This window comes from Vombatus ursinus, unplaced genomic scaffold (genome assembly GCF_900497805.2).
Source record: "Vombatus ursinus unplaced genomic scaffold, bare-nosed wombat genome assembly UNPS02000580.1, whole genome shotgun sequence".
NCBI classification, from domain to species: Eukaryota; Metazoa; Chordata; class Mammalia; order Diprotodontia; family Vombatidae; genus Vombatus; species Vombatus ursinus.
In genome coordinates, this window is record NW_020940358.1 from 29,571,846 (window position 1) to 29,597,789 (window position 25,944).

General features: G+C 37.8%; 1 protein-coding gene across 7 annotated transcripts in view; it reads left to right on the plus strand.

Moving 5' to 3' along the window:
- OGDH (oxoglutarate dehydrogenase) overlaps positions 1–25,944 on the plus strand; it is a 109,678-nt gene that overhangs the window by 17,935 nt on the left and 65,799 nt on the right. For 6 of the 7 annotated variants that reach the window (XM_027851926.1, XM_027851907.1, XM_027851950.1 and 3 more), the window contains exon 2: positions 11,606–11,854. In XM_027851926.1, coding sequence (XP_027707727.1) covers positions 11,633–11,854 — 222 coding nt within the window. In that variant the 5' untranslated portion in view covers positions 11,606–11,632. Of the gene's footprint in view, positions 1–5,652; positions 5,675–11,605; positions 11,855–25,944 lie in introns of those variants that run through there. The other variant, XM_027851935.1, reaches the window with a different exon arrangement.

Here is a 25,944-nt window from a genome sequence, read left to right on the forward strand (position 1 = left end):
ACTAGTGTCAGGTGTTTGGTGTGAGGCTGGATTTGAACTCAGGTCCTCCTGACTTCAGGGCTGGTGCTCTGTCCCCTGTACCACCTAGCTGCCCCTAGGATGATTTTTTTGATGTATGTTTTCCATACCAAGGTAGTGCATAGAGTACTAAGGAGCAAATTCTCTTTCTCAAGGTGAATTACAGTAAATGTTTTTTTTTTCTCTTAATAACTCTTGATTCTGATTTCTTGGCCTTCTCTCTAGGTCTGGTTTAGTCCTTTAGTTCAGAGGTGTTGTACTCACAGCCTGCCTACAGTGCCCCTAGCCAGATTAAAATATCTTTGGAAAATGTTTAACAAAATAAGCCAAAATATAATACAGAAGAGATAATGATAATTTGTGGTTTTCTAAGTCAATATGCAGACAGTAGGGATCCTTTTCTATTTGCCATTGACACTGCTGCTTGAGCACATTGGCTCAGTGTAATGCCAGATTCAAATTGGTACATTCGAAAAAGCATGCTATTTCTTAGGATCTTATAGCCAGTGAAATGTAGGCGTTTCATCTTTATGTACCCCAAAGAGTGGTTCCCACCCCCTTTTTCCATTTGGTGTTAGCCTCTGTCATGTCTCTTCTGTTGAATGTAGAACTGAGAGGAAGTTTTTGGACTGTTGTTTAGACTCCTGTGGTGCGCCATCTTGAATGGCAGAAGATTTAGGTGGTTTGGGTTGACTCAACCTGTGTTTGCTCTAGGAACATGAGGATTCCTGGAGAAATAAGGACAAAATACATAACATAAACTTTTACTGCTTTTTATATTTGGCCTCAGATTCTCTTTCTTTACTTCCTCCTCTTCTATAATCCATGTTGTTCTATACTATCAATCTGGTTCTGGAGGTATACTACTTTTGGAAATATAGAATAGTATTTCAGGATATTCTGTAGACCTTCTTAATTTTACCATACCCCATGTTATCATTGTTGATTAATTGTGTTAAATGCAATAGTTAATTAAAGGAATATGGTTGGTATAGTAAACACCCTTCTAAGAAAGCAGGAAGAACATCTATGTTTTCTCATAACATTTTTCCCCTTGTTTTTGATGGAGTATAAATAAATATAAGCCAATTTTTCCCCTTAAAATTAAAATTTTGTTTGACAATTTATCTTCCCCCTCTCCTTTCTCTGAGTCTTTTTTTCATATCATCTTTTATCACATGATAAAAATCATTTCTCAACTCCCAAATAGCTTTCCACTAAATTTCACTGTTAAACAGAACCCTCAACTCTAGAAGATGCCATGAATTTCATATATAACTGTAGTAAGAGGGTAAGAGAAGATTTGTGGGGGGGGGGGGTTAGGTTTATTATTATATAAAAAGTAATTTGAGATTTGATGGGCTGAAAATCATTTGATCAGCCTGTTGTTATGGTGCTAGGGTAAACATAGTTTCTAAAATGTGAGAGACTAATATCATGAGCCACACAGTATCCCTGTTAATTCGATAACTTAGAAAATCTTTGTATAATAACAACTTCATATTTTGACTGCCATAAGAAACAGAAGTATGGTGTTTTAAGATAAGATGCAGACATCCCAAAGATGAATTGCGTAAGGAGCTATCTCTTCAGGCTTAGTAGTTAGAAAGGCAAATACTAATTTCTTTGAGTAGATGAAATATTGGCTCATGCTCTAAAAAATTCTTTGTTGACATCAGAATCACCTGTCAATTTAAGTTTGTAGACTACAGGATTCCTATGAAGGACTAGAGACAGAGAACTGCAGTAAAATGGCACTTGGCTCAGTCAGTTAATTTGGCTCTGCCATTAATTTTGGCATTGGGAAAGTCATTTCATCTTTTGGGGCCTCAGTGTCTACATATGTAAAATGGTGGGGCGGGGGAGCATTTAGGTGATCTCTAATGTTCCAGATCTAAAATTCTGTGATCTGTGATTTGGGCTTGTTTGAGTTTGGACACACAGATTTTTGGAGCTACAGGGTGTCTCTGACCATCATCTAATCCAACCCCATCTGAAGCAACTGAGGCTCAGAGAGGTTAAGAAACTTGCCCAGGGCCACATAGCAACTATTAGAGATGGAATTTGAACCCAGATCCTCAGACTACAGTTAGAAGTTGGAATCTCAGTTGGGAGGGTGAAACCAGGTAGTAAAAACTGGGAAAACTCTTGAGCCAGTGCAGAATACCTCCAAGACTATCCAAGTAAAATCCTTACCTGTTCAAACCTAAGAAATATAATCACAAAAAAGCTAAAACTTGGTAAATTAATATTGAAATCTCCCTTGGAAGGATAATTGGCATAGTTCTGGGTTCCTGTGAATCAGACTTCTGGTTTCCATTTATCTGTCGCTTTTTTGATAATCTACTTTAGCATTACTAGTAGAGTAGTGGACATCAGTCTCTTCTGCAGTAAGTATTATAAATGTGTAGGTTGGACTCTTCCTACAAAAAACTTAGCTTTTTAAGTTAAACTGGCTAGTTAGTACCTTGTGGGAGGACTAGAAATTGCTTAGCTAGTTTAATGAGAGGTATTTGGTTGTGGCCTTTGTATATATACTTTGGACTTTATTATTGCAAAAACTCTTGTAATCTGACTTATAATTGGGGCAAAGTTTTTAAAAATCTAAATGTCTTATTTTTTTTTTCATAATTCCAGACCCAAGTTGGATTGTTAAGTTATAAGAACAAATACAAAATCTACAAGAGAGGCATTTCTCCACACATCCCCTCCCCCATTTCTATTGACTTAGAAGGTCAAATCTGAATGTATATTAGTCTATGTATGACCAAAGACGGGAAGAGAAGCTTTTATTAAGTACCTACTACATGATAGTCACTGTATTAAGCACTTTCCAAATATTGTCTCATTTGATCTTCACAACAGCCCAATCAGGTAGGTGCTGTTATTGTCATCCCTGGTTTACATTTGAGGAATCTAAGGCAGACAAAAGGTTAAGTGACTTGCTCAAGGTCACACAGCTAGTTAAGTGTTGGTGGCCAGATTTCCAGTGCCTCCCACAGTGCCTGGCGAATAATAGGCACCTAATAAATGTTGATTGATTAGTTGATTTTAATTTAGGGCTTCTAGACTATAGATCCAGCCTCTATCTACTGTACCACAGAGTTGCAGTGAGACACAAATAATAATGTAATCAATTCAGCAAACATTTATTAAACATCTTTGTATAAGGAGCTGGGATTACAAAGCCAAAAATGAAGTTGTTCCTGCTCTCAGAGTTGGGGGTGGGGTTGGGGGGGAATATAACATTTACACAGATAAGAAAATACAAGGTAATTTGAGTGGAGAGAAAACAACACACAGAGAGGGAGGGGATTAGGGAAGGCTTCATAAGGAGTGGCACCTAAGCTGAACTTTGAAATAATATTAGGATTTGGAAGGCAGATATTAAGGGGGAGGGAGGTGGTCCCAAGTGGTGACATTATTTGATTTCCATCTGCATATTTCCATTGGCCTGGAACTGATAACCTAATTTATATAAATTATAACTTCAAATGTCACAAATTCAAATACATGCCTAGCCATATATTGAAGGCATGGAGGTTGGCCTGTGTGAAAACGTAAAAGCAGGAGATGTCTTGAGTCAAGAGAAACCTGAGTTAAATAATTTAGGGAGTATGTTGATAATTCCCCTGGACTCTAATAGCAGTATATTGTTGTAAAACTAGAGAGTCAGTCTACAGAGACTCCTGCCTTGGTTCTGGGCTTGCTGTACCCTCTGGTACTTGTTTCAGTCTTCCACTAACCCAAGGCCAGGCATATTTCACTTGACTCCCTGGCTCAACAGGCACAGAGAGAAGGCAAAACTACTCAGCTTCCATTTTATTTCTGTTTCTCTTCCACCAAGGAAAATTACTTTAAAACTGTAAATGTAAAAACATTAGGGGGGCAGCTAGGTGGCACAGTGGATAGAGCACTGGCTCTGGAGTCAGGAGGACCTGAGTTCAAATCCAGCCTCAGACACATAACATTCACTAGCTGTGTGACTCTGGGAAAGTCACTTAACCCCAATTGCCTCAAAAAAACAAAACAAAACCAAAAAACCTTATATCCCAGGGTTCTGGAGAAAAATGAAAATGAAAATGGAAATATTGCTGGAATAAAGGAGGTAGGAGAAAGATATATGAATGCTGGAGGCAGACAAGAGCTATTCAGATTTTCAAATGAAAAAAAGGTAGATTTCACAAAGTACAGAGAGGTAAATTAGAATAAATGACTGTGTTCTATAAAATACTTCTAGAAGCAATGTAGCAGTACTAGTTAATGGATAGAATATTGGGCCTGGAATCAGGAAAATTTGAGTTCAAATGCTGCTGTCAACAGTTCCTAGCTGTGTGACTCCTAACTTGTGCTTGATTTTTAGGCAGCTCCTTAAGACCTTGACTGTTAGTGGAGTAACTTTCCATATAACCTGGAACACTGGAGAGAGTTCCCTAGTTGCAATCACAGATACTTTGTCCTTTCTTATATTGTAAACTCCTAGAAGAGAAAGTGATTAATACTAGGACAATTACAGCATGGATTCATGAAATACAAGTCATGGCAAAGTAAGATTTCAGCAAGGCAGTTGATGAAGTTTCATGATATTCCTATGAACAAAGTAGAGACATGTCACCAGGTCAGTAGTATGATTAGGTAGATTGACAGCTAGTTGCATCAGTATATCCTAAGACTGTTGATTAATGCATTGCTGCCAATCTGTCCTACCTTGTTGTGTCCAACATTTTTATTAAGGTATTGGTTGAAAACATGCTAGTCATTGTAGATGCCTCATAGTTAAGCATGGATAAAATGTTGGATACCAGGGGAAAAAAATACCCACAGTGAAGTTAGAATGATGGGCCAGAGGCAACAAATGAAATTCAGCAAATATAAATGTAAATCCCATCTTAAGTTTAATAAATTCTTTCAGAAACAGGATGAAGTAAACCTGGTTTGATAGCAGTTCTTTTGAAAGACACTTCAGGGGTTTCATTGACCATGAATTCGTTATGACCTATTAATATACTCTTAGGCTACCCCTTTCTTTTTTTTTTGGAGGAGACTAGTAATTTAAGAGATGTGGTAAAGAAACTCCTTGAACTAATGCATATTAACAGCTCTTCTTAATTTTATAGTCTTAGAGAGTTGCTTTTGAGTCTTGAGAGGTTTCAGTGACTTGCTCAGGGTCACACAACTGGGATTTATCATATAGGTAGGACTTGAACTCTGAGCCTTCTAACTGTGAGGCCGGCCAACTCTTTAGTAGGTCATGTCTCCTCTCTCCAGGCTAAATAGCCCAAGTTTATAGATCAAGCAATGGGAGACTACTTTATATTAATTACTAAGTCACATTTACATAGCATATTAAGGTTAGCCAAGCTCCTTTACAACCACTCACAGAATAGGACAGTGCAGAGAGTTGACTTTGGAGTCAGAGGACCTTGTGATCTAACCCTGGTTCTATCATTTGTTCCCTCCCTGTGTGATCTTGGGCACAAACTTAATGGGCCTCAATTCTTTTATCTGAGGGTCCTGGATTTGAAGGCCTCTGAGGTTCCTTCTAGTTCTGAATTCATGATTGTGGAAGAGAGATGCTAAGACCCTTACTCCATTACGCATGAGGAAACCAAGGTTCTGAGCTTGTCTGCAGTCACACAGCTCATAGATGTCTGAGGTAGGAGTATTCCTGGTTCCCCCACAGGTACTTTTTCCACTCTGTCACACTGCCTTTCTCACTAGGAATCTAATGTCTGGATTGGTGGAAATGAGACTAGACTCTAGTTCTAGACGCTTCACCAGTCAGGCTGTGGCTGGAGAATTAATTGTGTCTAATTCTGGAGCTATGTAAAATGAGACATTTACACACTATGTCCAAGAAGACACGACAACTAGGATGAGGTGGGGAGAGTTCTGAAAACCTTGCCATTTGAGGAATTTGGGCTGTTTAATTTAGAGATTTGGTGAAGGGGAATGGATAGCTCTCTTAAAGTATTTGCAAATGGAAGTATACTTACCCCCTATATCTCCAAACACAGAATTGAGGCCAAGAACTATAGGAAGGCATTACAGCCATTTATAAAGGAAGGTCACAAGAAAGGAAAAACTAAGGCCAATGGGTGGAGTTTGTAGAGAGTCAAAAGAACAGCCCAGAATAAGAAAGAAACTTTTTAGTAACTAGAACAGGAAGGGAAAGGGTTAGGGCTGCCATTTTAAGTAGTGAATTTCTCCTGATAAAGATATTTATTAATGGAGAGAAGCTGGATTATATCTGTTAAGGATGTGGGGTGGAGGTGCATTAGGTTTGGGGTTTCATCATAAAATCATACATTTAGAACAGAAAAGGCCCCTTTGAAGTTATCTAGTCCAGTCCCTTTATTTTATATGTGGCACAGCCCAGGGCCAGTGAAGTTAAGTAACTAGCCTGCGTTTATGTTCAGGTAGTAAAGCTGGACTTTATGTGAAGGTCATGTGATTCAAGGTCCCACTTGCTTTACTACATCATGCTTAATTAGTTTGGACAAAGATCTTTTCTCTGCTCTGAGTGGTTGTGATTCTTTTATGTCTTTGTGAAACATAAGTAACTTAGGCTAAGAAATTCTCACCAGTCCCAACTTTCAGCTTATATCTCTTGCATCTTTAAAGGTGTCAGGTGTATGTTAACTGCCTTGAGATCTTTAGGGAAGAAGTGAAAGGATATTTTCGTTTTAACATCATAGAAAGTTCTGTGCAGTTTTGCAAGAACTAGGAGAACTTTTGTGGTTCCCAATCATGTATTAAGGATTTTCTTAAATCCATCCTGCCCTACAGGAAAATAGAAAGGGAAGGGGATGGGGGGGAATAGAAGGGAGGTCAGATTGTGGGGAGGGGTATGCAGAATACATGCAGTCTTAGGGTGGGAGGAGGGGAGAAATGGGGAGAAAAATTGGAACTCAAAATCTTGTGGAAGTGAATGTTGAAAACTAAAAATCAGTCAATTAATTAATTTTAAAAAAAGAATAGCAATTTTTAAAAAAGCATTTTCTTGATGAAAATGTTGAACCATACAAGAAGAGCCTCATTGATGACTAAATGGAAAATGAAGCTCTCTACTTTAGTAAAGTGATTTGCCAGGTGGCACTGTAGTGATGTGCCCAACTGGTGTTCTAGAGGATGTAAATTTGTGTTAGTGTTTTTCTCAACAGCACATCTGCTAAGAATTCATATTCTGAGTAGCTTTGGTGGACATTCCCTGATATATCATTAACATCATGGTATTTAGAAGGAGCCTATATACTTTGCGCAGGCTACAGGTAATCAGCTGTGGACATTATGCATGAAAGGCACATATTTTAAAATTCTCTGTTAGACAAATCTATATCTCAAGGCCTACAGATAGTAATACTAAATTAGTAATACTAAGATGAATCCTTTCCTTATTGTAGAGCATTTTAAGTATCAATTGAAGACATAAGTTTGGAAAAATACTCAGAATTGTTCCTGTTTGATTAAAAGCTTTGTAACTTTTTTAAAAAAAACTATTTTATTGATATCTTTTGCTTCCATTTCACCTACATTTCCTATATTCTCTCCCTCCTTTTCTACTCACTGAGCCATCCTTTCTAACAAAGAATAAAAACAAACAAAAAAAGGGGGTTTAGTAAAAACTAGCCAATACCAGTCAAGTCTAAGAGTATCTGCTACATACCACATTCATAGTCCACCACTTCTCTTCAAAGAAGGAAGAGATTTTCTCTTGTGCTAAGTTTGGTCACTATAATTACATAGTAGTTTTGTAATTTGCACCTGAAATGAATGATTCATTAATAGTATCATTTTATAAATTAAATTGTCACCTATAAGAACCTATAAGAATGTTCAGTTTTGAAATTTATCCCATGTTTGTACACTTGTAAATAAAGTTGTAACATTTGTATCTTTATGAATAACTAAATTTCCACATAGTTTCACATAACACTAACAATTCATGATTATTTTGTATCATTAGCTCTCACAGATACTATCTTTCATGACTAGAACTTTTAAACCTTCATTCTTTTAATGTGCTATCTTGCAATTTGAAGATCATAAAGTACAGTCTTATAAATGATAACTTGGCTAGGATTTTAAAGTAAGAGCTTTGTACTAGTGGGTAGAAAACTACCTATAACTATTGGTCTCCCTTGAAGAGGGGGTTTTATATCATCCAAGTGAGATGAGGAAGTAGTCATGTTGCCCTTGTGCTCTGATTTGTGTATAAGATGATGCTTAGCTTTTTTTTTTTTTTTTTTTTTTTGGCTAGGCAATGGGGTTAAGTGACTTGCCCAGGGTCACACAGCTAGTGTTATGTGTCTGAGGCCAAATTTGAACTCAGGTCCTCCTGAATCCAGGGCTGATGCTCTATCCACTGTGCTACCTAGCGACCCCTTGCCTAGCTTTTTATGACCCTTTTTGGGTCTCAGTTTCCTCATTCATAAAATAAGGATAATAATGGCACCTATTGTTGTAAGACTGGTATAAGTTTAAAATAAGATATTTGTAAAGCACTCTGCAAACCTTGAATGGTAACTGCTATCATAATTATAAAAATTATTATTACTACCATGTTTGTTTATAAACTTATATCTACATTGCATTTATAAAGTTTACAAAGTCCTTTCTGTACAATGGAATGGCGAAGTAATTATAAATATTCCCATTTTATAGATGAGGACTCTGAGGCCAGAAAAGAGTAAATAGTTTAATATCATCTTACAATTAGTAAGTGTTAAAAAAGAAAGAAAAGAAAAAAGGGGCAGCCAGGTGGTTCAGTGGATAGAGCACTGGCCCTGAAGTCAGGTGGACCTGAGTTCAAATCCAACCTCAGACCAAACATTTGGCACTTACTAGCTGTGTGGCCCTGGGCAAGTCACTTAACCCCGATTGCCTAAAAAAAGAAAAAAGAAAGAAACAATTAGTAAATGTTGTACCATGGAGTTGAACACAGATCTCTAGACTTCAGTTGCAGTGCCACCCTTTACTACAGTGATGTTTCCAAACCTTTCCAACACTATTCTTACCTGAAATGCCCTTTCACAGTACAAAGGCTAGCCATTGTAGCTTAATTTCTGTCTCTTCCATTAAAGGCTTTTAAGATTGTCTCCAGCCACAATGATACATCTTCTAAAAAGGGTTAACATTTGATATTTGTTTCTTGCATTGTCATGTAACTGTTTTCTTGTGTCTGTGTCTTGTCCAAGCATTTTCTCTCTCTTTATCTACACCTCCTGGCTTCCTTCAAGTCCCAAATCAAATCCCAGGTTCCCTAAAGGAAGCTTTTCCCAGTCCTTCTTAATTCTAATGTCTTCTTTCTATTGATTATTTCCAATTTATCTTGTTTGAACGTAGTTGTTTGTGTGTTGTCTGCCCCAGTAGATTATCAGCTCCTTGAGGGCATGGACTCTAGTTTTCTCTGTATTCCCAATGCTTGGCACAGTATTTGGCATATAGTAGGTGCTTAATAAATGTTTATTGACTGACAGTCTGGGTTAACATTTTGGAACTGAGCAACCAAGTCATTATCTCATTCCTCCAGGACAACTCTTCTTACTCCTGGAGTCAAATGAAGGAAAGTGATGTCTCCTTTCCACTGATACTTTAATTCTTTCCCAATGGAGAAGAGTAAGTGCTAGCCTACCAGTCACTTCTGGTAGACCTTTATGGGTTGAGAACCACTTGCCGTCATCGGGGAAGGCAATGACATAAACGAATTATTCTTTATTAAAAGACTTGGTACTCTCCTAATTCCATTTCCCAGAGAAAAGCCTTTTGATACAATGGCTTTTCTAGGATTTTGAAAAGGGCATTAGAGGAAAATATTCTAAAGAAACTAAAAAGGTTTTTAATATTCTCCCACACTAACCAGTGAAGTAATTGCTGCTATAATCCCATCTACCAGGTCCCTTTGTGAACTCTCTTGCGAACTATTGGTGCTACCAGAGCTCAACTTTCCTCATCTGGAACTTCTCTGCCTTTTAAACCTTATTCTGCCCTATATACCTCACCCAGGGACCCAAGCTCCAAGTTTCCCCCTTTCCTTTGTAATTATATGCAATATTGATCTTTTGTGTATGAGTGAGGAGCTTACTTCTTAAAATGTGTTGGTTGTCATCCATTTGAAATCTGCATATGCAAACATAAGTTGTTTTTTTAACTAAAATGAATTAAAAAATAAATTCAATAAAGTGTTGGTAAAGAGCACAAAGACAAATACATATTTCAACTTCTCCCTTCTGTGAGTTTCATGGTACTTATGCTATTTATGTTACATTCATTTATTAATTATATGCTGCCCCATGGCGTCTTGAACTTTCAAATTGTTTATTTTTACTTAATTTCCCTTAAGTTGACCTCTTATTTTCCTAATCATTTTGTAAGCCTCTGAGGGTAGGGTCTGTCTTATTCTTTTATCTCCCTGAAAGATTAGTGTGGTGCCTTGTACACAGTAGACTCTCAAAATGTGTTACTTTGATTTGACTTAATCACTTATTTTGCTCCTCATCTTGTTCAGTGTGCCAAATGCTGATTACACACTACTACTGAAGGTAATTCTAGGTTTAAGGTTTTATTTCTGTCATTTTTTATTTCAGCCTTGGGTATCTATAAAATATTCAATGAAACAATTTTTAAAATGATTATATGTAAAGCTACACATCTCAAATTATTTTCTATCTCTTGTCTTTCCATATTCCTTTATAGTCTTCATATTTGTATTTTTTTACGTATAAAAGTATTCCGTTATATTTATATACCACAATATGTTTTCCCATTCCCAATAGCACTGTAAATTTGGATCGTTTTCTCATTTATTGGCATTACATCTATGCAGGCAATTTTGGTGACCATGATTTTTCTCCTGAATAACCAAAGTAGTACTTAAAGGAATTGTAATTTCCTGATGACACCCCTTCTGTGGTTTAATAGATGGTTTTTGAGATTTGTGTGGCTAGCCTGGTGATGGACCTTTCTGAGCTTACCTTTGCTGATCCTTGAATAGCAGACAAATAGTGTGTGTGTCACTAGGCCCATCCTTATCTGTCATCAATCACTAGTATTTATTGAGCAACTACCATGTGCCAAACCCTAGGGTTACAAAGACAAAAATGAAATGGTCTCTGCCTTTAAGAGATTCATTCTATGAGGGTACGAGTTATCAGAGTTTGACAGTTAGGTAATATAGTAGATAGAGCACTGGAGTTGAAGTCAGGAAAACCTGTGTTCAAATCTGGCTTCAGACATTCAACCAGCTGTGTGACTCAGGACAGCTTACTTAACCCCATCAGCCTCAGGTTTTTTCATCTGTAAAATGGGGATCCTCACAGGTTTATGAGGATCAAATGAGAAAATCTATGTATGTGAAGCTTTTTGCAAACCATAAAACACTGTATAAATGTTAGCAGTTAATATTGTGTACCCTTGGCATAGCCTTCAAGGACCCAGGCTCACCTCTACAACCTGGGGGTGAAGATTAGAGTAGGACCTCTGAAGGGACCAAGTTAGTTGAACTTAAAAGTCTCAAGAGATGTATTTTTCCTTTCATCCCAATTATCTTGCTTCTTAAGTATTGTTTTGTTTATTCCTATTTCAACAGGAGCTCGTGTGAGGCTTCAGGACAAAAATGTTTCATTTACGGACTTGTGCTGCTAAATTGAGGCCGTTGACGGCCTCACAGACTGTTAAGACACTTGCACAGAACAGGCCAGCAGCAGCTAGGACGTTTCAACAAATTAGGTGCTATGGTGCACCTGTGGCTGCTGAGCCTTTTTTGAGTGGGACTAGTTCAAATTATGTGGAGGAAATGTACTATGCTTGGTTGGAAAACCCCAAAAGTGTACATAAGGTAAGAAAGAGCTCCCCAGCATCAACTTTTCTTCATCATATCAGGTGTACTGATTTGAGCAATTCAGTGATCGATTTCAGGTAAGTGCATTTATCTGAAGGAGTCACCAAATAGAAGGCAGCATGTACCTGCACCATTCAGTTCTTGTACATCCAACAACAAATTTGGATCTTTTAGCATCTAGATGAATGAAAACAGCATTCTCTGGAGGCCTGACTGAAGTCTGAAAAGCTTTGGAAGCACTAAGCACGTGGAATACTCAACTTTCAAAAAGCAAATTTGTCTACGAAGAATACAAGACAGTGCTTCTACCTCCACCAAGGATCTCACTCAGCATTTGCTGTTGGGGTGGAATGTCGCAAAAAGAAGGCGCTTGGGATGGAATGTTCATGGAGGCCTTTTTTTTTTTTTTTTTTGCTGATACTATGAACGTGTATTTTCATGTTTTTAAGAATCTCCTTATAATCAATCAATAAGTATTTATTAAATAATTATCATGTGCCAACTATTAGGTACACAAAGACAAGAATGAATGAAACAGTTTTTCCCTTAAGGGAATTTACATTCTAACGGGAGATAACATGTATACGTATAACTATGTGCAAAGCAAATATAAGATAATTTCAAGAGGAAGCACTAACATGTTGGTGGGAGGATCTAATGTTTGTGCATTCTAGTATGTGTACATTCTTCTAATAGAAATCTGAAGCTTATATTTTAAGTTCCCTTCCAGAGGGTGGGAATTTAAAGTCAGATTTAATGACCCTTTCTTAGGTTTTAAGTGAATATAAATTTGTGGAAAGGATAAAAGGGGAAAATCATGAAAGTAAACAGTATTTCTGATTTTATAATGGAATTAAATGACTACAATTACTTATATTTATAATATTTGTAATTTACAATATGTATTTATATGTGTATATTTTTAATAATGCAAATTAAAGAGGCAGCATTGTATAGTGGCTGGAGAGCCTGCCTTGGGGTAAGGAAAACCTGGATTCAAATTCTGCCTCTGACACATACCGTTTGTATGACTCTTGGCAAGTCATTTAACCTCTCATAATCTTAGGCAGCTCTTTACCTAGAAGTTACAAAGAAGATGCTTTTCCTTCCTTAGTCTCACCTTCACGGTGGGCCGGTAGGCATATTCTACAGATTAAAGTTTTCCTGCTCTTTAAAAATGGATCTGCCAGAATGCCATAGTTTATAGCTGCCATGTGATAATGTGATCTGCTCTATTAGGGTTTCTACTTTTTTCAAAGGTCCAGGATTCAGAGTGCCTTAAGATAATCTAGTCTGCTTGGGAATCTGATAAGTGTTTCAAATGGCCAGAAATAACATGTCACATAAATAGCACATTTATACTCATAATGTGCTATCTTGCAATTTGAAGATCATATAGAACAGTCTTAAATGATAACTTGGCTAGGATTTTAAAGTAAGAGCTTTGTACTAGTGGGTAAAAAACTACCTGTAGCTTTCAGTCTCCCTTGAAGTGAGATGAGGAAGTTGTCATGTTACCCTTGTGCTCTGATTTATATGTAAGATGATGCCTTTTTTTATGGCACCACACTTGGAGTTTTGTTCATTCTATATATCGGATGCCCAAAAACACCTTGTACAAATAGTCTTTATCTCAAGCTTCATCATCTTAGAAATTAATTGTTGTCAAAAGTATACATGGAAATTTTTTTTGGAAGCAGATCATTTTGAGATTCTCTGTATTGTGAAATTTGGTATAGGTATTTTAAGTTGAGAGAATATCCATTTTAGGGTCTGCAAATGTTCCCTTGGTCTATTCTCACATTCTCTATTCCCATAAACACTTTCATGAGGAATGAAATTAGAACACTTACAACCTTTTAAGAGCCATGTGTTGATTTTGGAGTAATTTTCAGCTTAATCATGCACTATTCATGTAAAAAATTTTAAAACTGTAACTCACATTTTAAAAAATTTTACATTTTTATTGATAGCTTTTTTAATATCATTTATATTTTCCAGTAATCTTTCCTCTCTCTCCTAAGAGAGTCATCCCTTATACAAAGAATAAAAAAGAAAGGAAAAGAGTTCAGCAAAAACCTTAATTGGGTGTATCATAGAGCTTCACTTTATAGAAATAAATGGGACAGCTGTTCTTGACATCTCTGAAAAGCAAAACTGGGCTCTGGAAGGAGATGTATATGAATTATTAGACAAGGAAAGGGCTGCAGCACATTATCTTAGATGTTGCCACATATTTGTGTTTGCTGTTTGATGAATACCTGACTCCATGTCATCTAATATTGATAAAATTTCAAGATATTTAAGGTGCTGTGTGTAAAGCACATCTAGAGATAAACCATTCCTGTCCTTAGCTTAAAAAGAATCAATATATGTGCTCACATGAGGGTGCACATGCAAATAACCCTATGTAGAACAGATAATTGGAATTTAAACTTAATGGGATTTTTTTTCCTCCACCATGAGCCAAAATGAGCACTTGGTTGAGAGCCAGATGATGTGAATGATTTATTAAATGAATTTTTCTTTTGTCTTTTTTGAAGGAAGCAAACAGCTTTGTTTTGAAACTGTTTGATTAATGTTATAGCCCAGGTTTCAATGTGTCATGTTCATTTTGAAAGCAAATCTCTTCATGAGCATCATAAGTTCATAGTTCTGTTTGTAAACATGATAGCCATTTAAATATGTAGATATTCTTCATGTCTATCTGGTTTTCACTAACCTGGGAATGAAAGCTGCCCAGTGAAGCTTTTCGGTTTAAAATTGAACTGCCTGGTTTTGTTTGGTTTTGTTTTGTTTTTTCTTTTAAGAATTCTTATTTTGGGCTTGCCTCTGCCGTTTTGGGGGGAATTGTAAGGAAGGACAGAAGTGCTATGGGATTAAACTGTCAAATGAGTTTTCTGTTTTCAAAGAAAAAAGGATATTTTAATCACCAGGTCCAGGTTTTGTCCCGCTCTTTACCTTACTTTGCTTCGCTCTGCTTCCACTGTGCAGCAAAGTTATGGGCCAATGAGACTGAAACCCTTTGGTGAAGTAGCACCTTAAAGTCGCAGAGACCAAAGGTGTTTAAGAATCAATAAATAAAATTGCACCTGAATAGTTGCACTGGGTGATATGAAGGGGAAACAGCTCAGTACAGTGTGAACAGTCCTGGCTCGGGAACCTGAAGTCCTGGTCTAGATCTCCCTAGGGGGCCATAGCAGGTTACTGTACTTTCATGTTCAAGAGGGGATTGATCTAGATCCTTTGTGGTCCCTTCCAGTTCTACAGGGTTGGCCCTATGACTTTATACCAAAAAAAAGAAAAAAATACAGTCAATGCTATAATGGAGGGAATGCTATCATTGATGTTATTTTAAGGGAGAAAAGCCCTAACATGGAGAACTAAAAACAATAATTAAGTTCTCCTTTACAAGGCAGAGTACTAGGTATTAGAGCTATAAAGATTTTAAAAATGACATTTTATACTATGATAAGCAAATAAGGGTTATGCAAAATAATGTGTGATGGGAGCAAAAGAGAGAGATCCAGATAAAGTACTTTAGGAAAAGTGGAGGCAAAAAAGAACGCTTTCAAATAGGAAATTATCAGGGAAGTTTCATGGAAAAGATGACACCTGAGCTGAAAAAAGAGGAATTCTGAAAGATAGAAATGATGAAGGAGGTCATGGCGGGTAGGGGAGGAGAGGACTTCTAATAATCCAGAATTGGTAGAATGTTGTGTACCAGAGGAAGACCACAGTGAAATTATCGTGGATCACTAGAGCCAAATTGTAGAGGGTCTCAACTACCAGGATGAGGAGTTTTTATTTTTTTACTTTTTTAAAAAGATCTTTATTTGTTTGTTTATTTTAGTTTTCAGCATTCATTTTTATAAGATTTTTAGTTCTAAAATTTTCCTCCTCCCCCCTCCCCAAGACAGCCTCCAATCTGATATAGGCTATACATATACAATTATATTACACATATTTCCACATTAGTCATGTTGTGAAAGAAGAATCAGAACAAAAGGGGAAAATCAAGAGAAGATAAAACAAAAAAAGAGAGTGAAAAAGAAAACAGTATGCTTTGATCTGCATTCAGACTCCATAGTTCTTTCTGTGGATGTGGATAGCATTTTCCATCATGAGTCTTTTGGAATCATCAGGTGTGGGGAACCTGTGGCCTCAAGGCCTATCTTAGATCATTGCATTGCTGAGAAGAGCTAAGTCTATCAAAGTTGGTCATCACACAATGTGGCTGTTACTGTGTACAATGTTCTCCTGGTTCTGCTGACTTCACTCAGCATCAGTTCATGTAAGTTTTTCCAGGTTTTTCTGAAATCCACCTGCTCATAATTTCTTATGGAAGAATAGTATTCCATTACATTCATATACCACAACTTGTCCAGCCGTTCCCCTGTTGATGGGCATCTCTTCAATTTCCAATTCTTTGCCACCACAAAAAGAGCTGCTATAAATATTTTTGTACATGTGGGTCTTTTTCACTTTTTTAAGATCTCTTTGAGATACAGACCTAGTAATGGTATTGCTGGATCGAAGGGTATGCACAGTTTTATAGCCCTTTAGGCATATTTCCAAATTGTTCTCCAGAATGGTTGGGTCAATTCACAACTCCACCAACAATGCATTAGTATTCCAATTTTCCCACATCTTCTCCAACATTTATCCTTGTCTTATTTTGTCTTGTTAGCCAATCTGATAGGTGTGATGTAATACCTCAGAGTTGTTTCGATTTGCATTTCTCTGATCAATTGTGATTTAGAGCATTTTTTCATATGACTATAGATAGCTTTAAGAAATTTGTATTTAAAGGAAATAGGGTGCCATTAAAAGTGTTTGAGCTGGTAATGAAGTCAGAGTTGGGCCTTGGGAAGGTTACTTTGACAGCTATGTGAAGGATGAACAGAAGAAACATATAAGGGGGCAGCTAGGTGGCGCAATGGATAGAGCACAGTCCCTGAAGTCAAGAGGACCTGAGTTCAAATTTGGCCTTAGACCAAACACTTGACACTTACTAGCTGTGTGACCCTGGGCAAGTCACTTAACCCCAACTGCCTTAAAAAAAAAAAAAAAAGAAAGAAAGAAACATAAAGTGTGTGGTGGAGGTAGAATAATGGGACTTGGCAGCTACTTGTGCCCAGAAGTCAGAATTTCATCTCCCATAAAATAAGGGACTATAGTTTTCCTTTAAGTTTTAACTCTGATGCTAGCTCCTAAGATAGGCCTTTCATGATTGCCGTTCCTCATAGTTAATGCTCACACCCAAATCAGATTGCCTTGTATTATCTTTGGGTACCCTTGAGGGCAGGGGCTTTTTTGGTTTTACTTTTGAATCTATAGCACCTAGTAGTGCCCTATACTTATGTATTATTTGAACTGAATTTAAGTGTGAGGGAGAGGGAAGATCAGGCAGAGAATGGGAAGATCGAGGTGCCATCAGCAGGAATATGGAAGTTTGTAGAAGGGCCAGGTTTTTTGCCAGAGAAGATGAACCAGCAGAGGAGTGACGGAAGCAGTGGTCAGCCAGGTAGGAGAGCAGTGACTTATCACTGAGACTGAGGTAAAAGAAAATATTGAGGAAGGTGTGGGGTGGGTGTGATGTGTTAAATGCTACAAATAGAATGAGGAAATGCCATCAATTTTAGCAATTAATTGGTCATTGCTGATCTTTGAAAGAGCAATTTCTATTAAGTGTTGGGGTTGGAAACTAAATTGTAAGAGATGGAGGCCTGAAGGGATGATGTAGGATGGGGAATAAGTACCAACAGAGGAAGTAGTAGAGGTGTAGGACAGTAGCTTGAGGGAACAGCAGGGTTAAGGGAAGGTTTTTTTTTTTTTGAAGATAGGGGAGAATTTGAGCACTGTCTGGCGACTGGGAAGGAGCCAGTAGATAGGAAGAAAATAAAAATGATTCAGTCGGTTAATGAGGCAAGCTCCAGAGTTGTGGTCAAAGGTGATGTTGAGATAGAATCAAGAGGTACAAGTGGAGGAATTAGACAGTAAAGGGGGGGAAAGGCCACTTGGCAGTTTTTTATAACTCGTTTACAAGGATCTGACCTAGGTTCCTCTGGAAGTCTGATGTTTGATTCTTTAAATCATTAGTTTAGCATATATATCACACATATGTGGGATTTGGGGAAGGCACAAAAGTGTTTGGAGTCTTTTGAGGCTTAAGGGTAGGAGGAGACTTGGGGGAGACTCTGGAATCTTTTTTTTCCTGCCCATTTTGCTACTTCCAGTCAAGTTAGGGTTACACCTTTCTTCCCCTCCTTGGCTTCCAACTCTTTGCTTTCCTGATTGTTTTCTTATCTTTTCCTCCCCAGTCCTGCTTTGTATTCCTAAATTCTAGCTCCTTATTTTATGACTTTTCTCTTCAGCCTTCTTGCCTGCCTTCCACCCTCTGCTTTGCTTTTCCCCCTGTTCTTATTGAGCCAACTTACTGCTTTTCTTTTTCTTGGTTCTGACTCTTAACTTTTTTTGCTTATCTTCTAAAAATGTTTACAACACTTTAATGAGCATCATTTTACTCTACAATATGTGGACGTAGAAAGATGTTTTAAAAACCATTTTAGAAGCAGCAGGTATGAAGATACCTGCTAAAGATGAACCCTCTTGATCTTTAGCTAGACTGGTTCTTGGACAAGTAAACAGTCAAGAAGCACCTTAGAAGCCTTTCTTGCTTGGTGTGGCTGTTCCCAGAGTTTTTCTCTGCTGGCATATCCTTTGAGAACCCACTGTCAACTCTACCACATTATAAGGTGTCTAAGTAGGTGGTATAAAAAAATTGCCATGAACAACTAACGGAGTGAATTTGACCGAATTGCACAAGTCTAGCATAAACTATTCCAAACCTAGGCAGTTTGCTTCTCCTTTTCATATTCATAAAACAATTCTATTAGTTTCTGCCACTCCAGGTATAAAAGGGAGAAAATAGACTAGTGGGATAACAATTAGTCAGTAAACATTTATTAAGCACCTACTATGAGCCAGGCTCTGTACTGAGGATACAAATAAGAAAAAGACAGTCCCTGCCCTCAAGGAGTTTACTATCAGGGTGGGGAGATTATACACAAAAAAGGAGCTGAAAGGGGGGCAAGGCCCCAGGTGGGGAGTCTAACCAAGCAGAGCAGCTGGTGGAAGAGGAACAATTGACTGGAAATTCAGAGCCCTCTATAAAGGGAGGCTTTGGAAGGAGTTTTTTGCTCTGCTCTCCAATCAGTGGGGAGAGGCAACTGAGGGTACTGAGGAAGTGTTGAGTACCACAATAGAAGCAGTCTCCAAGATGATGAGATTTCTGGTGATCAGCTTCTCCTGGGAGGGAAGCCTGATATTTGGGGAGTCCAAACCAAGCAAAGCAGATGATGGGAAATTGAAGGTACCAGTTTCCTAATACAGGGAGAAGATGCTGATTTGCACTAATGTCTTTGTTAAAAGGAAAACTGACCTATCTCTGAGTATGATTTAAAAGCAGCTAGGTGGTACAGTGGATAGATAGCCAAGCCTGGAGTCAGGAAATTCCAATCTGACGTAACATAACTTACTAGCTGTGTTACCCTGGGCAAGTCACTTAATCCCTGTTTCCCTCAGTTTCCTTATTTGTAAAATGGGGATAATGATAGCACACACTTCCCAAAGTTGTTGTGAGGATCAAATGAGATGATATTTGTAAAAGGCTTAGCACAGCACTGGCAAGTAATAGATGCTATGTAAATGCTAGCTACTATTATTATTATTCTTGAAATATCTGATTTGCTGTAGGCTTGTATTATAATCCAGTCTTGTATCAAAGTGCAGAGACTTGTCATCAGCAGAAAAAATAGATATTTGCAAAGTAGCAGAGTTTTTTAATCTCCTGTTTGTATTGTCCTACTTGATTTTGGAAGCCTATAGTAAGTAAGGGTACTTTTCTTTGGCCTCCCACTGAGTATTTTTAATTGCCTTTTAGTAAATATGTGATTTATGAGATTCCTTAGGAATAGTTTTAAATTAAAGGTTTTTCCTAAAATGGAGATGTGGTTCCTTTCATTGAGATTTCCGTTAATTCCAATTCTTACTGCATTTTTGAAGCTATGCCTTGGCAGTCTTCATCTTTGGGAAGGGAAAAATCTAAAGAATTTCTGTTTTTAATCAATAAAATGTGTGTGCAGGTACTTACCCTGACCTCAGCACATGGGAAGAACTCTTTGGGGAAATGAATACCTTTAAAGAGCTTACCAGTGTGGTTAAAGAGGTAAATCTAAAACACATTAAGTAGCAAACTGTGGGAAAATAAAATATTAAGTTCTAGATTGTATGTTATATGATAGCTATAAGTTATAGAAGAGAGAGCACTGAGGGAGTAGGCTAAGAAGGCTTCACAGAGGAGGTGGAGTTTAAGCTAGAGCAAAGATGAGCAAAATTTAAATGGGTAGAGAGGAATCAGAGGAAGGAGAGAGTGGAGGACAGGGCATTGGGAATGAATGGGTCATGTTTGTGGGTCAGTTAGGAAATTTGACTGGAGCATATACTTGTGAGGAAAATTATGGGAAATCAATTGAAAAAATGGAACCGTATTGTGGAGAGTCTTGTGAGAAAAGTAGAGGCATTTAAATTTGATTTGGCAGGAAATAAGAGAACTACAGAAAGTTTCTTATGAGGGGAATTAAATGAAGAAAATTATGCTAAAAAATTTAGTCTGCAAGTATGGATTGGAAGAAAAAGAGACTGGAATCAGAGTCTCCACCTGAAAGGCTGGTGCAGTAATGTAAGTGTAGGGAATAAATTGGCTACTAAAATGATGACTAGAAAATATATCCAAGAGATTTTACTTACTGACTTGACGTTTTCCAATCTAGGTAACTAGAGTGTCATAGGCAAAGGGGGGAAACATGACATATATCTCATATATGATATATTGATTTAATACTTTTTTTAAAAAACTAGAACATTTCAATTTTCTGAAATTCTCTAAAATTTGTATCTATGTAATTAAAACCAACTGTTGATGATCCGTGATAAGTAATAAAAGCATATTGATCTAAATGTGCAAGGTATTAGTTGCATGAGTGTGCGTGTATCTGCGTCTGTGTGTTAGAGCTAGATGAAGAGACACACAGAAATAGACAACAGGTCAGGCTTAATGAGTAGCTTTAGTAGCATCATCTTTGAGGAAAGAGACCACAATAATGTAATTCCATGAACCTCATATTAACCACTCATTTTAACCTCCTCACCTTGTAAGACCTGCTGACAGCTAAATTCTTTGATGATTAAGTATTTATCAGACACCAGCACTGGGAAGAAAGTATGGCCTTTGTTCTTGATCTTAGAGTCTAATGGAGGAGATAAAAATGTACAGATGTGAAATAATTAGCTATTTTCAAGCTTGTAAATGTTACAGGAGATAGGAAATGCTTACTGAGGTGCAACTTGTCTTAGGCCTTGAATGATACATGAATTTTGGTTAGAAAGTACTGAAAAGAAAGCATTTATGGCTAGCAGAATAGAATGAGCAAAAATGTAGAGGAGAAACATGATGAAATGTTTGGGGGGACAGTGAGGAGACTTGAGTGAAGTGAAATGCCCATTTTGGGAATTGGTGGGAAATAAAATTGGCTGGAGGGAGTAGGGTTGGGACTGATTATGGAGGGCTTAAAAATCAGGTGTAAGAGATTGAGTTGGGGCTCTTGAGCATGACAAAAATGGAGCATAAGAGAGATTAATAAGGCAAAAATATGAAGGATGAAATAGAGTAATAAAGAGTCTAGTGTTAAGGAAGTCCAGCTAGAAAACTGTTTGAACTATGTAAGTGTGAGGAGATATGAAACTAGTGTTGAGAATATAGGGTCAGAAGGGAATCCCAGAGACCCTTCAAAGGAAAAAAAGGGGACTTTTTGCCTTAAGGGACATTGGGGTCAACTATGAGGTTTCATATTGGACATGAGTTTGGGGTTAAAAGACATTTTAGGAGAGATATCTTCCAGGCAGTTAGAGATAGGGGTCTGGGATTCAGGCCACGGTAGGGACAGAGAGGACATCAGAGGTTGAAGTCTTAAGAGTGGACTGGGGGCAGCTAGGTGGTGCAATGGATAGAGCACCGGCCCTGGAGTCAGGAGGACCTGAGTTCAAATGTGGCATCAGACACATAATACTTCCTAGCTGTGTGACTCTGGGCTAGTCACTTAACCCCAATTGCCTCACTTTAAAACCAAAAAAAGAGTGGACTGGCTCAGAGAGTGAGATAAAAGTGCAGAGGGTCATGAACAGAGGAAACAACATACGGAACACCAGCAGTTTGGGAAGTTATTAAAAAGAACAGGCAGAGGAGGGTAGTTAGAAATGTTGGAGAATCACCAAGAAGTTGCAGTGTCAGAAGGAAGGGATAAGAATTTCAAGGCATGCTTAATGGTATACAGAGAATTCAGAGGACAGCTGAGTAAAGACCATTATGTTTGTCTTGGAGGCAAGTACTGGTTACTAGTCAAACACTTTTGGGGACAGGAAAGGGGAGGGCAGATTGCAGCGTATCAAGAGGTGAATAGAGACAGAGTAGAGTCAGTGGGTATAGAACACTTGTTCAAGGATTTTGTTGGGGAAAGGAGTAGAAAGTGTGGTACACACAAACTATCCAGATTACTGGATTTTAGGACACCGAGGTTTGAATCCCACCTCTGACATACTGGCTGTGTAACCATGGACACATCACTTAACCTTTCTGAGCCCCAGTTTCCTAATCTATGGGAGTTGGATAATAATAACACCTATTTCTGAGAGTTGTTAAAAATATCAAATGAGATAATAATGCAAAATGCTTTACAAACTTTAAAGTACTATATAAATGTTAGCTGTTAGGGTCAAATAAAGTGATACTTTGTTTATTTTGTTTTAAAAATAATGGGATAACTGAGCATGTTTGAAAGTAGAAGAAAGAAATCCATGGAGGAGAGATTGAGGATGCCCATAGAGGGGGAGGGAGTAATTGTGGGAGCAAGGTTCTTCAGCAAGTGGGAAAGAATGATCCCAAGAACAGGTGGAAGGGTCTGTTTAACATCCTCTTATGAAGGGGTTCATAAACACCTAAAATAGTGAGAAGCAAGACAACAAGTGGAAAGAAGAGAACCAGAGGACCTGTCCTTCTAAACTGAATTATCGAACCCTGAGTAAAGATTATTTTTCTTTCTGGTATTTGGTTTGGTTTGGGGGTTTTTTGGTCTGAAACTGTGAATTCATCCATATAAGGAATTCCCAGTGAGGAAACTCCCTCTACCAGTGTAGAGCTCCAGCTGACTTTCTCCCTAGGGAATTGCCTGGGCCCTGAGAGGTGGTGACTTAGTAAAGGTCACCCAGCCAAGGGTGTGTCACACAGGCATAGGTCTTCCTGACTGAGTCCAGCCCTCTAACTACTATGCTATATTCCCTCTGGATCTTTCTGGATCATTTTTTAAGTTTGTATTTTAGGTAATAAAAATTTAATTGTTTTCTTTAGCATATATAGGAGTATGAAAATAGAATTTAGAGAAAGGAATTGATATAATTCCGCATAGGATAGGGCCTGTGGACAAGTATAGGGAATGGAAGGGAAAAAGCATTTATTAAGAACCTATTCTGTGCCAAGCACTTTATAGATATTAGCTCATCTGATTCTCACAACAACCCCGTGAAGTAGGTGCTACTATTACCCCCATTTTACAGTGGAGGAAACTGAGGCAGAGAGCCCAAAACACTGCACCTCATTGCCAATTTGGGATTGAAATATGGGTAATGAAATTGACACATAAGAGAAGTCCTGAAAGAGTAATTCTGAATTATACATATTATATATGAATTTCTTGATGTGTTTTTTTTTCTCTTTCCCTTTGGAGGATGGAGGAGATAGAAGCTATATTTTGTACTTATCTAATTCTAGAATGGTGGCTCTTGACTTTTAACATTAAATTGGGTACCAGTAATAACCACTCACACGTTTGTGATTGCAGCACTTTTTCAGGTTTACAAAGCAGTTTATTCACAACAACCTTAGGAGGTAGGTAACCTAGTGTAATTAACATTCCCATTTTACAGATGAGGAACCAGCTCATAGAGGTTGACATGTCCATAGTAACACAGCTAGTAAGTCTTGTGGTTCCAAGTTCAGTTTTGCAACCCTAAAAAAAAACCACACAACACAAATAGGCAATACCAGTTTAAAAAAAAACAATAGATGAAATTAACATGTGTCAGTGATTATCACGATAGCTTTTTAACCTTTAGACCAAATGTTCATAATCTTTTTATTTTTTAAAAAAACAAGTTCATGGACCTCAGGTAAAGAGCTACTGCCTTAGGCTTTTTACCAAATACCAACCTTTCGCCACAAGCCTTATTCCCCAGGAAACAAGAATAGCATTAGTTACCTAGGCAGATTGAATACATCTTTAGTTTTACTGCTGATGGGCAGCATTGCTCTTCTGTGGTTAGGAGGAGTTTATCTTAAAGGTGACTGCCCTTCTTACCTGACCCTTCTCCACCAAAATATACCTCTCCATCAGCTCTATGTTTGACCAGGAGGTTGAGGCTTTTGAACCATACTTTTGTAGACCCTCAAATCCAGAGGTTAGGAATGAATTCAGTTCATGGAACATTAAGTACCTACTCTGTGCAGAGAAGAGAGGCAGCCTAAATATAGCTAATGGAGGGTCAGCCTTAGATTCTGGAAGACTGTGTGCCCGTGGGCAAGTCAATCAACTTCTCATTTCCCTGGGCAACTCTTAAAGACCATAAATTTCAGAGAGTTTCTGTGCTAGGAGTTACCCAAAAGTCATTCAACAGACATTAATCACCTCCTAGGTGCCAGGCACTATGCTGATGTGCTAACTAGTGAATCATAGTCCCGGATCTTTAATTTATGTTCCCCCCCCAAAAAAAAAAAAAATTGTGCAAGGCATGCCTACTAGGCATTGGAGATACAAAGAAGAAAATAAGATAATTCTTGCTCCTGAGAAATTTAGTGTTCTTTCAGTAATCAGTGTTTCAGAGGGTGCTTTAAAAAAAAAGTTGTCGTAGGATTTAGAGAACATGACTGAAACAACTGAAAAACAAAATTATTATGACTTCCTGAAAGGGTCTCAGGGATCCCCAGGACTCTTTAGACCACACTTGGAGAACCACTAGAGTAGAACCAGAGACTACCTTACCCACCTGAAAGGGGTGGAGGCATGGAGAGGAGAGCTAGATTAATCTCTTGATTTCCTTTTCAACTAAATCCATAATTACAAAACTAGGTAAAATGAATGTGGAGGGGGGAATGGAACTCAGTGACTGGAATATACAGGACCCTATAATTTCATTTATTGGGGCTTGTGTTAAAAGGACAGGTTGAAGAATTCATTGTAGGTGTTGACCACTAATCTTTATGCAGTTGTAATAATCCTGATTAAAGCTGAATAGTGTATAGGGCTACCTTTGGTCTAAAGCAAAGTCCCTGAGGTTTACTATGTCTATTTCTGAAGTCAGCACCTTTCAGAAGGTGGAGCTGGGGCAGCTTATTTTTATCTAGTTTATGCTCCTGTATACTTACTGACCTTTCACTTTTATATCAGTATGAGGAGGCCGGTAACACATCAGTTTATTTTTCAGGTACTTTTTCTGTTGGACTTTTGAAATATGGACTAGACTATGCCATCGTAACTAAGGATGACTATTTTTTTTTCCTCCTTAAGACCACAAACTTTATTTTACTTAAAAATATGTTGAATTTCTTCCTAGTGACCTAAGGCAGATTTCTCATGTTGTTAGTTTTTTATACCACCACAAAATTAGCATTGTAGCAAAGATTTAACACTAAAACACACATCCTTCCTTTAGGGACTTGAAGGAAGTGTCCTTTTGTTGATTGGAATGTTGTAATGAGTCAGTAGGCATTTATTAAGGGCCTACTATGTGCCAGGGGCTGGAAAATTTGAGAAGAATTAGTGCTGTCACTTGGAAGCAGATGGGTAAATAATATGTCCTTAGGAGATCAGTCAGAAAATGAAGGGCTATCTCTTATTTTGGAATAGCGGGTACAAAACCTATCTGGAGCTAGGGGATAGTCTCTATTGCTTCTTTCCAGCCCAGTATAGATCTAATAA